The 16,124-nt window shown below is 42.1% G+C and overlaps 1 protein-coding gene across 10 annotated transcripts in view; it reads left to right on the forward strand.

The window, feature by feature from the left end:
* Positions 1 to 10,152, forward strand: part of LOC149288941 (intraflagellar transport protein 88 homolog) — a 29,227-nt gene extending 19,075 nt beyond the window's left edge. For 6 of the 10 annotated variants that reach the window (XM_089491124.1, XM_089491127.1, XM_089491128.1 and 3 more), the window contains 5 exons: positions 592 to 657; positions 943 to 1,049; positions 5,655 to 5,715; positions 9,036 to 9,146; positions 10,031 to 10,152. In XM_089491124.1, the coding sequence (XP_089347250.1) occupies positions 592 to 657; positions 943 to 1,049; positions 5,655 to 5,715; positions 9,036 to 9,146; positions 10,031 to 10,152 (467 nt within the window). The remainder of the gene's footprint in view (positions 1 to 591; positions 658 to 942; positions 1,050 to 5,654; positions 5,716 to 9,035; positions 9,147 to 10,030) is intronic. The other 4 variants (XM_089491129.1, XM_089491133.1, XM_089491134.1 and 1 more) reach the window with 1 other exon arrangement.
* The last annotated feature ends 5,972 nt before the right edge of the window (positions 10,153 to 16,124 follow it).

Here is a 16,124-nt window from a genome sequence, read left to right on the forward strand (position 1 = left end):
TCTCTGCAGCTGTATAGTAACAAGGCTTTGAATTCAACCGTTGAGTAGTACAAAATGCCCATCGTGGTGACGTATGCATTGGCCTTTATTTAGTCATCTAGCTCTACTAGGACATCCAGTTTTATGATGGTTTGGTTGACCACCAGCTGTGGCGTTGGATGCAACCCAAAACTACTCCAGTATTTTTGCATCTTTACAGACGTATGGCATGTTCTGTGCATTAGAGTATTTATTCATGGATCGTAAGGCATGAGTATTAGGCAATGCTGGTCATTTTGCCAAAACCTATATGCAATGCTCGCCAATGCCAATTAGTAATGCTTAATATAAAGGTTTATGGGTACCATTTAAAAGTCCACAAGTCAGATGAATTTGGAACAGTTCTCTAGATAATTGAAAAAAATCTGTATAAATTGTGTTTAGAATTATTATTTTATTTTTTTGTTTGTTTTTTTTAATTGATCCCCCAACTAAATTTAAATTGTGTTCACTGTAAGAGAATGTGGTGCAGCTATAATGTTCTTTTGTACGCACCTTCTTGCATTATTCTGTGTTATAAAGTGTATTTAATTGATATATTTGTTTTTACAGGAAGTTATCAGAAAGCGCTTGATACGTATAAGGAGATTCACAGGAAGTTTCCAGACAATGTTGAGTGTATGTTATTCGTTTTTGTTTTTTTTCCCATTTTTAGTGGTTTGGAAGGGGGGTTCTGTGGCCACTAAAGAAACCACGTCCATGTTGTGTTGGGTATATGTACACATACGTACGTAAATACATTTGTCATCCTCTGCATAGTCCTGAAATGGGACAACTGGGCTGGTGGCTGCCTGTGGCAGAACTCGAGAAACCCTGAATTGTATCATTCTGTTACCTCGTGCAGCATTGTGTGCAAGTACAGTTATTCTCATCCATTCCTTGTTTTTTTTGGTTTTTTTTCAGGCTTGCGTTTCTTGGTGCGTCTCTGCACCGATATCGGGTTAAAGGAAGTTCAGGAATATGCAACCAAGCTTAAGAAAGCAGAAAAAATGAAAGAAATAAGGGAACAGGTAATTTAGGTTCTCGGTATTTGGCTGTACCAGGTTATTGATTGTTATGGTCATGAAGACATGAACTTTCCCTTACGAAAAAGTTACTGCAGTTTTTCTGAAGTAATACTGCAGTTTTTTGGACATGAAAAAACTGCGATACTGCACTTTTACTGCAGTATTACTGCACATTTACTGCATTTGTACTTCACTGTACTGCAGTTTTACTGCAGTTATTTTTGTACGGAAGTACAAATGCAATAAAGCCGCAGTACATTGAAGTACAACTGTAGGTTTGCAATATAAAAGAAAAGTGCAGTACAGTGAAGTACAAATGCAGTAAATGTGCAGTATTGCAGTTTTTTCATGTCCAAAAAACTGCAGTAATTTTTTTTCGTAGGGTTTTTTTTCATATATTACACCCATGGTCTGCTGGCTTAAATCAAATTACCGTTTTTTCTCGATTATAAGACGAGGTTTTTTTCAGAGAAAATGCTCTGAAAAATATCCCTCGTCTCATATTTAAGGTCGTCTTCTAATCGGACCTTGAAAAGGGATCAGGTTTACAAGACTAAGATCCAGATGCGCTGCAGGGGACCTGGATCCTCAACCGCCACTGCTACCCGACACTTCTGCCCGGGATTCTGTGACGGAGCACCGGCGTGATGTGACCTTCCGGTGCTCAGTCTTAGAAGCCCCAGCAGAAGTCCTGGATAGCGACGGAGGTTGTCTGCAGATATCCACCGGCTGCCCCCACTTGACACCAGGGAGTCTGGAGCACGGGGGACAAGTCAAGGAATGCATTGGTAAGTCAGGGGGGCAGAGTGGTAAATAGGGGGGTATAAGGCATATAGGGGATATGTGGCATATAGAGGGTATAAGTCATATCAGGGAGGCAGAGTGCCATATAGGGGGTATAAGGCATACCTGGGGGGCAGAATAGCAAGCCGTGGGGCAGATGTGCATAACTGGGAAACAGGTTGGCAACTAAGAAGGAAATAAACAAAAAATGCATTTTTCTCAATCATAGTTTCTTTTAATCATTAAAAATAGTTTACATGTGAATTAATATTTACTAGTAAAACTTTTTTCTTATAGGGTAGTTTTATATTTAGGCCTTTTCTTTTTATTAATTTAAAAAAAATAAAAATGGGGGGGTTAGCTTATAATCAGGGTCGTCATATATTTGAGCAAATATGGTATATATAAACACAGCACTCCAAACTGTGGCCCAGAATCACTTTTATTACATAACCCCCACAGCGTGATGGCTTTGACAGAGACATGTAAATAATAATAATAAAAAACTGTTCTAATGTGGAGTTCTAAATATTCCACAATTAATAGCTTGTGCAAGAAACCCACGCATTTTCAGAACATTTGCTACAGGGATCCACAGTAACATAAGGAATTAATTATAAAGACCATATTTTTCCACTTTAAATATTACTTTGTTGCATGTTTCTCCTTGGCTGTCATACAAAGCTGTCAGGTAAAAATTCACTTAAACGCAAGCCATATGAGTAGTAGAATAAGCTGTCTTTAAGGCAGACATCCCATTAAAGCAATACTACATACAGAGTACAAAAACACTGACCAGTCTACATAGACTGGCATAGGACACTTTAATTCATGTTCTAGATGCGAAGAGTATACTTTCAGCATCTTTATTAGGCACAGATTAGACAGAATAGAATAAGTACATATACAGTTGTGTGAAAGTACACCCCACACTCTTTGAATTCTATGGTGTGGACTACAAATTAGGTAAATACAACAACACATCGCATATTACACTGTGTTATGATTTATTCATCAAAAATAAAGCCAAAATGGAGAAGTCATCTGTGAAAAAGTAAGTGCATCCTTACTGCTTCCATAAGAGTTAAGATGCTAAGAAGCAGGCTGGTGCTGCTAATCAAATGTCCTTGATTAATTGATCATCAGCATGTATGACCACCTCTATAAAAGCCGCAGTTTGATGGTCTGGAGCATACGGTTGTATGTGTTAACACAATGTCAAGAAGGAACGACTCCAGCAATGATCTTAGAGAAGCAATTGCTGCTGCCCATCAATCTGATAAGGGTTATAAGGCCATTTCCAAATAAGTGGAAAACATTCAAGACAGTTGCCAGTCTTCCCGGGAGTGGATGTCCCAGCAAATTCATCCCAAGTTCAGACCTTGCAATGCTCAGAGACATCGCAAAAAATCCCAAAGTTACATCTCACTCTACAGGTCTCGGTTAACATGTTAAATGTTAAAGTTCATGACAATACAATTAGTAAAAAAAGACTGAACAAGTATGGTTTGTTTGGAAGGTTTGACAGGAGAAAGCCTCTTCTCTATAAAGCAACTCTACAACAGAATGGCTGAAAAAAGGAAAGAATCAAGGTGTTGAAAGTCCAGACCTCAACCCAATTGAAATTCTGTGGCAGGACCTTAAGAGAGCTTTGCATAAACAAATGACCGCAAACCTCAATGAGCTGAAGCAACGTTGTAGAGAAGAGTGGGCCAAAATTCCTCCACAGCAACGTGAGAGAGTAATATAGTCATACAGAAAACAATTACGTCAAGTTATTGCTGCTAAAGGTTGTTCTACAAGCTATTAACGCATAAGGTGCACTTTTTCACACATGGCTTTAATTTTGTTGAATAAATCATGACACCGTGTAATATGTCATGTGTTGTTGTTTATCTGAGGTTGTGTTCACCTAATTTTTAGACCTGCTAAGGAACAGATGATTGTCCTGATATGTAAAACCATAGAATGCAAAGAGGGAGTACTTTCTTATTCACACCACTGTATGAACAAAGTAACTAGAACTATGTTTTTTGTGTAGTGCTACAAATACAGTCACTTTCTTAATACACCAAAATCACTGTGTAAATAAAATGCCAAAGGACTGCGGATGCCTTGTATAGTTGAGTAGTAGAGTCTTCGTGAGTCTTGAATAACTTCTAGTGACTTAGTAACTGTTCCATAGATCTACTCTAAAGAAGAGACTCTGAGGCATCCAAAGAAAGATGTGTCAAAAGCTTATGCGATTAACCAGCTTGTTCTCTGGTTGAGTTGGCTTATTGGAAAGTACCGCAGACTACTGAGGTCTTCTCTGTAACCAATGCATGAAAGAGGAGTGCTAACCATTTGTTATTGCTAGTAGTTATTTTAGAGGTTCTTTTTTTTCTTTTTAAACCGTTCTTGTTTTCGTATAATTTTTCAGGTATCTGCGTGTTCTAGCGTTGCCTTATACCAATCTACTAGACACATATCCCGAATACTAATCATACTGCAATAGAATGGCTCAGTCTTAATTACCCAGCCAGGCACTCTGACTAATGAAAGCAATAAACGTCATTAGCAGTGCCATGAACGGTCCGCTCAGTGTGTTGTTTGGGCAGGGAAACCCAAAATATCACAAATGGCAACAAAGGCAAACTCCACGTCTCTAAATAAAGGAAACTCGTAACATAATGTTGTTTTTTTCAACGTTTACCTACAGTACCGTATACAGTATTGGATTGTTGGCTCAAGAAGATAAATATTGTTTCCCATGGAAAATGAATTTTTTGAGTATATAGTTCAACTCGCCACAATTCACCTGCGAACTCAAAATAAACCCCAATTATTTGGCGCTACCTATCTTGACTAATGCTAGCAAATGACGACTTTAAGTAGATTGAGGGCGGTGAACTGGGAGTGATAGGAATTGTAGCCATCAGCGGTGAGACAACCAGAGACCCATAACTACTTTTAGCTTTTTAATGTTTGTGCATGTTTTTGCTTGATCTTATGATCTCGAGCTAACAGGGGATTTATTTGACTTTTTGTGGACGTCATAGTTAAATTGGATTCCAGATTGTATATCTAATCCAAGTATTTCCGTCGGAAATTCCTCTCATAGTTCCATCTATCCTTTTTAAATCCAGATGCTTTCAAGGGAGAGATCTGACCCCCCCCCCCATATAATACTCTGAAAAAGAACAGTCCAAAATAAGCAATAATAAGTAAATATGTATAGATACATTTTACAGACCTTACCTGTACGTACCTATAATCACAGGATCTTTATTTAATTAATCCATGTCAGTGATACGTTTGCTACATGAGTAGTAATAATAATAATCTATATCATTTTCTCATATATATGATTTTTAAATAAACCGTTTGTCTGTAGAATGCATATGGAACGTAGTAACATTTATAAAGTTATTTAGATGTTATGTGAATATATATATGAAAAAATAAATATTGTTGGGTTGTAGTAACAGTGATCCATTTTTCAGATCATGAATTTGGCCCAATATTTTATTTATTTTTTAATCAATTTTCTTCATTGCATTCGGTCAGAGAAATTGGATGTGTTTACATGTAACAGATTTAGTTCCAGCATTAAATAAAGTACAACCTGTCCTCATTTTATATGCTGTATACATTTGCGGTTTCAAACAGCAGATTTATTCTATTTCTTCCCCATGAAATTACCCGTGAGAATGTTGAGGTTCACCTCAATGGGAATGGACTGTTTATTTACAGGAATTAGAAGACGTACCTATAAGAATATATCTCGGTTCTATTGCATTGTCCTTTGTACGACGTTTGACATATTAATATTATTTTTCACAGCGGGTACGATCCGGCAGAGATGGCAGTGCTAGAAGTCGAAGAGAGGGAAGTGCCAGCAGCGGTAAGTAATGTACGATTGTGCGATCCGCGGGTTCCGTGTCATTTATTTTTACACGTTCCGTCACCAGAATGGAAGCCCTTCAGCCTGTGCCAAGACCCTTCAAATCAGGGAGAATAACAGAAAATAGGTGGATAATACTTATATGGTGCAGAGTTTTAAAATATAATATTCAATGAAATGTTTTCGCTGATTGGACTGTGCTTTTAATTTCTATGATTCCAAATTCCTTTTTTTTTTTTTTTTTACTGCATCAAATTTGGTGTATAAAATTCACTTGGTGTTTTTAATAAAACATTTATATTGGCTTATGCCAGGCAATACACCAACTGTGGTACCTGAAAAAAGATGTAACGCTTTGCTTCGTTACCTAGATTGCCTTTAATTGAGTTAAATTATACATAATTGAATGTCATATTGGCGCAGCAGTAATCACATTTTAAATAACGACTATAACATTGCTACTATGTTAATAATACATGGTCACTGTGTCGCGTGACAAACCAGACTACCATAAGAAGACCTTGCCATAGCAACAGATGCAATGCCCCTGCTTACCATTCCGTTGTCACATCAGGCCCTTTTCCGGCCTCCGCCCAGGATTACTTTCTATACATAACACCAAGTGTTTTATGTGAGTTGTCCAGGATGAGCTATTCTAGGATTGTGTTGAAGGTGCTGTTCCACTTTAATTAAAGTCACATTTTACCGTCCTTGACAGCCCCACTAAGGAAGTGCGTCTTAAAAATAAAAATCAGACGGATATTGCAAAAATATCTATTCTTCAAAAACAACAAAAAAACACTTCCCATGAAAAAGGCAGCATGCAGCTATCATATTCATTAAACGTCATATGATGGCCGAAGTGTCCCTTTAATATCTATAATGTTCCACTAATATCTGTGGTTTTTTGTCAACTTTTACTTAAATAATTTTTGGGGGGAATCGTTTGGGCGTTCTCAGCACGAGGTTGCTAACGTGTATTTAGAAAGTGTTCAATGAAGCACCTTTAGATGGGCAAGTAGAAGAGCGGCTGGAAGGCTCTCGTTCTGATTTAAGTGAGATGCGGCAGCAGTCTGTCGGAGGCCCCGACGTCAAACGTTTGACTGCATTCCAGTGTTTGAAAAGTTTGCATACCGGTACTTGTGTTTGCCGAATACATTTTTAATGGAAAACAGATGAGGTAATCCAAGTGCAGAGATTGTTTGTAACTTTTCTGCTCTGCCTGAAACCAAAATCATTTTCACTAATGCCATGTACTGATTATAAACGTGTTTTATTTGGGAAGGGATGCTTGAATGGGAACGGCCTAATGGCATTTTAATCGTATGTATTTGAATCGGGGTACTTATTGTTTTGCATACTGGGTAATTGCTTTAAGATAATTTGATTTTAAATGAGGGGGTTGTTAAGCTCATGGTTGCTGCGGCTCTGCAAACGTTAGGATAACAATTATTTTCCTGTGCTGCCACCCTAACAGTTGGCCAAATAAATATTCTGTCACCAAAGGGGGGATTCATTTAACATTTCTCTGTAAGACCACTTTCGCCATGTCCAGTGTTAAATCACAGAAGCTGCCGATTATGGTGGCAGAGAGTGGTGTTGGGTGACTAAAAAAAACATACAAGACGTAATTCCGAATGATTCTCTGCCGTGTTATGTGCCTCTGTATTAAGTTAGCTAATATCAAGAATTCAGTGGCCAGGGACTTGTTGTATCGCTCTGTGGGACAGCCTCAGTTACTGTCAGATCTATAAAATCGGAGAAATTATAAACTTGCTGGATTGTCCCTGGAAGCTTTGGGTTTCATACCTGCCAACTGTCCAAATTCACACGTCCTAAGTGTTGTGTGCTGCAAAGAACCGATCCAGTCCCCAATTGCAGTGTGGCTGTTCTCCCTCCACAGTTACCTGGAGGGACCTATTGAGCTTCCTGAACTTGAAGGTAACAAAGTATTTGTTCTTCTGTGGGTTGGAGTGTCTGGAGACAATATGCCTGCTACAAGGGGTCCATCTTCTCCTCTGAACTCTAGAAAGAGAGAGCCTACTCCTACTGTACTGCATCCCACCCCTTAGCACCAACGACTAGCCATACCATCCTCCTGTTTGCCCTCTCTGTCTGCTTCCAGCTCTCCTGATGAGAAGGAGAGGGGATATCCTGGGCCAAAAAAAAGGACTTTTTAACAGAACAGGACTCGGGACGTAGAAAGAGGATACTGACCCAGGCTGACCTGGTCTATGGCTAGGATGGCAGGTTTTGTAGCAGATGGGGTGGAATCAGTATGCAAACAATGCAATTGGATGTCTGTTAGTATAAATATATCACGCTGCCCATTGCTGGATCTATGTGTACGTGTGTTTTTATATCTGTTTCTTTTCCGCTAACCTAATTCCACCAAGTAAAGTGCATAGAAGACCTTTTTATTTCCAACCTGGGCATAAATAGACATTAAGCAGATGGCATGTACCTGATCTATATTTCATGATAAACAAACCACAACCACAGGGGATCGTGGTTGCTAAACACAATCTGGCATTAACCGTTATTTGTAACCGCAAGCAGTCAAAATGTTTGCAAATATCCCGAAATGTTACAAAAATTGCCCAGAGCAAATAAGATTTTTGTGAGTTTTTTTTTTTTTTTTTTTTTTTTTAAATTAACTTATATAAATATACTGACCCGTTTGTAGCTGTTATGACCCGTTTGTAGCTGTTATAACATAACTAAAAATGCCGTCTCTATAAGTAATCTTTTATAAAGTTGAATTCATTTGGATATTGGGCTATATTACTTGGTGTTTGTTGTTAAACATGCCAACTTATATCTATTGAAATATTTAAGAGAAATTACCTTGGAATGTAGTTTAAATCATATTTTGGGAGCTATGTGCAAATCTGACCAATCTCTCTTTACCTTTACTATAAAGTAATTAAATTGTGCTTCTTTCTTGCTGTTGCAATGAAATATACACACAACTGTATGTCTTGGTGCTTGCATTTAAAAAAAATATGATTCAAATATGCATTTTAAGGGCCAACCAAGTTTTTCTTACCTGGTTAGGCCCTTTATAATGCATAGTGAAATGGATTAGCCGAAATCCATCTCTGTGACTGGGGTACATAACCCCCAATAACTTCAGACTGCACCATCCCATTCTATGCATCCATCATCCACCAACAGTACACTTCCTCCAACACAGCGATTATGGAATGAGCCTTATGTATTATGTAATATTTTATATATTTATATCGTAAAATAAGATATTTTTCCACATTATTGTAGTATATACAAAAAATGATTTGGATTTATATCTATTTTTACAGATAGCGGGCAGAGCAGTGGAGCAAGTGCTAAAGGAGAACGCCTTAGTGCTAAGCTAGGAAGTCTGCCTGGATCAAACGACCCGTATGAAGCCAGTAGCAATAAGGAAATAGGTAGGTGGTTCACATGCTCAGGTTATTGCTAGTAAGGAATGGAGGTCGAATAGCCACGTGTAGCCACAGAAGGCAAGTCGTCATTTGCAGTATTGTTGACTCCCATGTGTGCTTTTTTGTGAATTTTCTTTACAGTGCTTTTTGGGAGATATGCTGTGCAGGTTGGGGTAGTTGGTGAAAAGATTCCATTCTTGCATATGTATTTTAGGTATGAGAGAGAGAGAGAGAGAAGCTGAGAGTATGTATGGGAGAGGGAGTGTGTTAGTGAGTATGTGTAAGGATGAGTGTGAATGCGTGTGTGTAAGTTTGTGCAAATGTGAAAGTGTGTATAAAAATGTGTGCCAGCATAATTGATTAACCGAGGGGGGGGGGGCAAGGGTCAGATGGGGCTAAATTGGCTTTACCTGCCTCTTGGGTCAGAAGGTGCCAGCCCTCCCCTGCTCTCGGGCATAAATCTCAAAAGATCTCTCAATTTATTAATTTACTTTAACCACAAAAAAACAATAAAGACCGTTTTTAAGAAGCTTCTTCAGTTCCTATAGCAACAGTTTATCTGGGCCAGCTTTTTTTGCCAGGTAGCATTTACACTATCCCTGAACAATCGTGAATGAGATGAAGAAAGATATTTATGGGAAGAGTATTGGCATCTAACGATGCTATGAATTAGGAATGATTAATTGAATTAACAGTATCTTGAATAGGATAATTCCTATATTATATTATTCCTTTATACTGGGATTAGAGGAATAATATAATATAATTCCTATATTATATTATTCCTCTAATCCCAGTATAAAGGATATGTGCTAAATAGAGACAGCTGTTTTGCTCTGTCTCATTTTCTGTCTCGTATTAACAATATTTTCTAATAACCTGCATTCAAGATGCTTCATATGTCGACCCGCTGGGCCCTCCAATGGAACGTCCAAAAACAGCTGCAAGGAAAAGAGTAGATGAAGAAGATTTTGCAGATGAAGAATTAGGGGACGACCTACTCCCAGAATGATGTTGTTTTGGGGAATAACATAGTAAGCGACAGACTGATGCTGGTGACCTTGTTTATTTTGTCCTAATTTACCTGGGATGCATAGCCTGATAACATAATGCATTCCACTGACTTTTCTACCATCCTGTTCATTGTAGTAGAATTGAAAATACTAAGTATTTTTGCATTTTTTAATAAAATATATTTAAGCCTTAAACTCACATTGTTCTGTTTTTCATAACCTTCCACGTGTAACTAAAGCAAATGCACTAACATGCAAAATGACGTCCCTCTGGAACCACTAACCCCTATGCTCACCCCTGACCCTCTAGACCCATACACTGATGCACACACGTATGCTAATGCCGTATAATAACACGTACATGGTAACACCGTATACTTGCACATGCTACCACTAAGTGCCTGCACACTCTAATGCAATGCAGTAACATACGCAATCACTCTAACAGCATACACTTACACAAACATACATTGTTACACATACATTCTCTCCTTTTCCCATCATCCAAAAAGGTTCACATAGTCCTCCCTCTCGGCCCCCTTTACCTTGCATGGAGCCCTGCCTTGAAGGCTTCCGGGGATGGAGAACTAGCTTTTTGGATGGTGGGAGTTCACACTTTAGGTAAGTTTAGGTTGTTAAGACAAAATTGGAGCAAAGTCAGAGCTAATATTTTTTAAATAACCATACAAGTTGAATGTTTTCCTATTAATAGCTCTACATCAGGGGTCTCCAAACTACTCCTTTCCAGCTGTTGCACGACTACATCTCCGACTGGACCGACCCGTACCCCAACTGGGTATACCCTCTAGACGCTGGTTCCTTCTCATGGCCACCAGGAATACAAGTCTTCAATCGACAGGTGGAAGTGGCTCCTCAGGAACCTTGGGGGCACTGTAACAGCAATACAGTGCTTTACTGTCCTGACAGCACCAAGACTTACTCCATTAGCAAGACAGAACTGCTATTGAGGTAAAACGGGAACTGACTTTATGGGGAACAGCACACAACATAATTGGATCAGGAGTATAATCCCATCAGCTACCAATATTGACAAAAAGTCAGTATTTAGGGGTGATCCCAAGGGAGTGGCGTCCAGTTCCAAAAACGACTTGATCCAACGTTGGGACCCTGAGCCACAGCGGAAATAGTCTGTTCAGTAGCCGGGCCAGAGTTCTATACCATCTTAAAGATGGGTAATAAAACCAGGTTTCCCAAATGAGCTCCCTCTATATAACCACCTCAGAGTGTTGCTCACCACGAGCCTAGTGTAACCCCAAAAGAACGATGTGGTGGGACAGCGGATGTTCCAATTGTCGGCATTTCCGGATATATAGAGCCGGCTAGTGCATGAGAGTCTGGTTAGGGCAGACCAGACTGGGTTTCCCGTTCACCTTGGGCCCTCTTCAACGAACACAGGGTTACTCGGACATAAGAGGGGACTGGGCAGGCAAGGAGTCTTTCCAGGAATCCATCAGTGCCCCCCTAAAACTCACCCTCAGGGGGTTACCATGACAATCCGGTTTTATAAAATGATGTAAAAAATGCACAACTGCTTTTTTGATTTTTATTTACTGAATATTTAATGAATATTAATCAAAGAACACATTTATAATTTCTTCAGATGCAAAGTGTGAAAACTGAGCTTATAAAAAAACATAAGAAATGTCTCTGCTAATTAGTCCATTGCCTTCTGCGCCGCTGTTTATTTTTGTGCATGACCCCAGTAATGTTTGTTGACTGAGAAAAATGGTTCCTTCTAACAGAAGAGAACTTTGTGAATCCTGTCTGCAAAGTAACAAAAAAATGGCTTGTCCGTGTTTTCTGCAAAGTCAACATTTAATAATGGCCTGTCACTCACGGCTGGTCAGGAGCCCCCGAAAGCTTCTGTGTGTCGGTCCTTCCCTGTCACACTGAAAAAGGTCTGCAAATACACTATAAATGGGTTTTTTCCATGCTTTGTCCTCCAGCATTGTGTTACTGTCCAGATAAGTCTCCTTTTTTTTTTTTTTTTAAGAAGTAATTTATTGAATTTTATAATATAAGAGAACAGAAAAAGAAACACATAACAGGTTTTCCATGAAAGCCAGAGCCAAAAGTAAAACATCGACATGGCATATACACACAGGTCAAAGCACAGAATCATGGAGTAAACATGGGCATAGCCAATCCTGTAACAAACAAATGACAATGGGATGCCAAACACAGTATCATAGCGTATGCGAAACCGGGCATAAACTGAAAGGCCCGGAGTATACCAGACGCAGCTGGAACCAGAGCCAAGCTCAGCAGGAAAACGGAATCTCAGTAATATCCGAGGGAAGAAAGCAAGAAAGCAAGAGAAAGACAAGAGAGAAAGAGGTAGAAGAAGGTAAGGAGGGGAGAGGGAGGGGAGAGGGAGGGGAGAGGGAGGGAAGGGGGAGGGGAGGAGGCACAACAGCTCTCACAGCCAGGGCGCCACGGCGGTAGATGGGGCGAATTTCTCCAGCCACGGGTCCCACGTGAGGTAGAAAAGGTGAGAGGTGCCATGCAGATATGCGGTAATCTTTTCCAACTTAATAATGTCCCAGATTTTAGCGTCAATAGCCGGGATAGTAGGGGCACCTGACTTCCAAACCTTAGCGATGGACAAGCGAACCGCCGTACAGACACGAAAAATCAAACGTTGGGCCGATGAGGAGAGAGTGTCCAGCTGATAATTTCTGCAGAGAAGGGCCGTCCAGGGATCCGGGACCAAACAAACTCCAAGGGCTGCACTCAAGCAATCAAAGAAATGGGACCAGAGAGACAGGACCAGAGGGCAGGTCCACCAGGTGTGCATAAAGGACCCCTCCTCGTCACAACCGCGAAAACAAAGAGACGAGTGTGCCGGGAACATGCGATGAAGCCTGGAAGGGGTAAGGTGCCAACGTGAGAGGACTTTATAACAGTTCTCCTGAACCAGAGTACACGCCGTCACCTTCCAAACATTAACATAGATCTCGCCCCACTCCGTAGGATCAAGGGATTGCCCCAAATCCAGCTCCCAGCGCTGCGTGAACAGGGGAGGTAACGGGAATTTAATGTCCAGCATATGGCGATACAAACTAGAAATCACTCCTCTAGGTTTGTGCGGGAGGCGGACGAGCTGTTCGAAAAACGTCGGGTCACAAGTTGGATGGCGTCTAAGAAAGGCACGGACAAAATGGGAGAGTTGATGGAATCGAAAAAGTTCTGTAGCTGGGAGTCCATGGCGAGTAAGGAGGTGTTGATAGGAGCATGGTACATTGTGCATAAGCAGATCCCCCACCGTGACGACTCCCTTAGTGACCCACCATCGGAAGGGGTGAAGGTGACACCCAGCGGGAAAATCCGGGTTCTGAAAAAGCGGCGTCAATCGAGAGCTCGGGCTCGTAAGGCGCAGTCTAAGCCGCACACGGTACCACAGGCGAAGAGAATGCAGTAGAGTGGGGCTAGCGGAAAGCAATGCCGTGTCGAGAGATGAATGCCACATAAGCCAGCCCAGATCAATCCCAGAGCAGAGGTCCGACTCCAGTTGGACCCAACGGGGAGGAGAGTGGACCACGGAGAAGGAAAGGAGCATCGCCAGCTGTGCAGCAACATAGTACTCATGGATCAGAGGAGCCGAGAGCCCACCCGCAGATTTTGATTTGTAAACAGTGGCCTTAGCGAGGCGACTCCTACGGCCCTGCCAGATAAATAAATCGATCGCCCTTTGAAGGCTATTGACGTCAGCTCTCCGGATAGGTAGTGAAATGGAACGGAATAAATAGAGAAGTCTGGGCAAAAGCGTCATCTTAACAGCGTAAATACGTCCCATGAAGGACAGGGCATAGGACGACCATGTCACCAGATCCCGCTTCAGGCGCAAGAGGAGAGGGGGGTAGTTAGCAGCATACATCTGCGAGAGCGAGGGAGTTATATATATGCCAAGGGAACGGAGAGAAATCGGTTGCCACTTAAAATCAAAATTAAGAGATAAAAGCTTCACCACAGGAGCAGCCAGAGTAACATTCAAAGCCTCACACTTATCAGAATTAATTTTGTAACCGGACAGGTCCCCAAATCTCGTCAGGAGCTGGTACAGATTGGGCAGAGAGGTAAGAGGGGACGTCAGGGACAAAAGGACATCATCAGCAAATAAGCTAAGCTTATAAACCTTACCCCCTACCGGGATCCCCCTAATGTCAGGATGCAGACGAATAGCTTGGGCCAGGGGTTCGATGGCCAAAGCAAATAAAAGGGGCGATAAAGGACAACCTTGACGGGTGCCTCCAAGGATCTGAAAGGGCCGTGACCGAAAAGTACCGATGTCAACTACCGCAGAAGGGTGGGAGTAGAGGGCTTGCACTCCCCGCAGAAAGGCGCCAGCGAAACCGAAGGCCTGCATAGTGGACCACAGGTATCCCCAGTCCACCCTGTCGAAGGCCTTTTCGGCATCAAGGGACAGAAGCATTAACGGGGTGCCAGACCCACGGCACGAGTGGAGCAGGTTTAGCGTCCTGCGGATATTATCAGGGGCCTCCCGACCAGGGACAAAGCCCACCTGATCCGGGTGAACCAAGCTAGGGAGAAGGGCATTCAGCCGAAGGGCAAGGATTTTGGCAAAAAGTTTCAAATCGACATTAATAAGGGAAATTGGCCTATAGCTAGTGCAAAGGGAAGGATCCTTCCCTTCTTTAGGGATCATCACAATCTTGGCCCTCTGCATGTCCGGGGATGGTCGCCCCGTGCCCAGGAGGAAGGAGTTAAACAGGGACGTCATGTGAGGAAGGAGTGACGGTGCAAAGGACTTATAATATTTGGCCGTGAGACCATCAGGGCCCGGAGCTTTCGGATTTTTAAATAGCTTAAGAGCAGCCGAGACCTCATCCATGGCGATGGGCGTATTAATGGATTCAAGCTTCCCAGTGGAGAGGGAGGGAAGTTCACAGGAGGCCAAAAAGGTTTGAGTGGCGGACGAGAGAGATGGGGAGCCAGATGTCTTCTTACCATCATAGAGATATGAGTAATATTCCGCAAACCGATCAGCTATTACGGCTGGGTCGGAGGACAGGAAGCCTGCCCTAGTTTTAATAGCTCTTATAGTCCTGGAACAGGTAAGGTCCCGAAGTCTACGCGCCAACATGGTATCCGGCTTGTTCGCCTTTTCAAAGAACTTCTGTCTAGTTCGGAGGGTCGCTCGGATGGAGTCAGTAGTTAACAACAGATTCAGTTGGCCCTGGATGGCAACAATATCGCGAAGGAGACTGCGATCACCGGTACGCTTATGGGTTGCTTGTAAGGTAGTCAGCGAGGTCGTGAGGGCCGTAATCTGAGAGAGACGCTGTTTCCGCCGGGCGGACGCAAGCGCTATAAATTGTCCTCGAAGGACTGCTTTGTGAGCGTCCCAAACAGTGCCCAGGGAGACATCAGGGGTCAAATTGACTTGAAAGTAATCCGAGAGAGATTGTGAAATGGTCCCCCGCGTCTCAGGATCGAGGAGGAGGGCATCATTCAAACGCCAAAGGGGCCGCAGGTTAGGTGGGTGAAGAGCCGAAAGGGTGATGTCAATCATAGCATGGTCGGACCAGGAGATTTCATGAATGGAGGAGCTCAGAAGCGATGGGAGCAGGCGTTGATTCAGAAAAAAATAATCGAGTCTTGAGTACATTGCATGTGGATGAGAGTAAAAAGAGTAGTCTCTGTCAGAAGGGTGTAGAAGGCGCCACGCATCGAACAGTCCCATCGACTTGGTGAAACGTTGCAGAGGCTTAAAAAGATTCTTCGGACAGGTACGAGCGACTGACAGGGTGCGGTCTAAATACGGATCCATCACTGAGTTGCAGTCCCCACCAACAATAATGCTCCCTGGAGGCGCCGTCAGGAGCGAACGGGCCAGTTCATCGAAAAACAGAGGAGTCGGCGGGGTCGGGGCGTATATATTCACGATCGTGACGGGTTGGTCATGAATCAAACAGTCCAGGCGGAGAAA

Source organism: Sceloporus occidentalis, unplaced genomic scaffold, assembly GCF_023333645.1.
Source record: "Sceloporus occidentalis isolate IW3139 unplaced genomic scaffold, rSceOcc1.0.p SCAF_49, whole genome shotgun sequence".
NCBI lineage: Eukaryota > Metazoa > Chordata > Lepidosauria > Squamata > Phrynosomatidae > Sceloporus > Sceloporus occidentalis.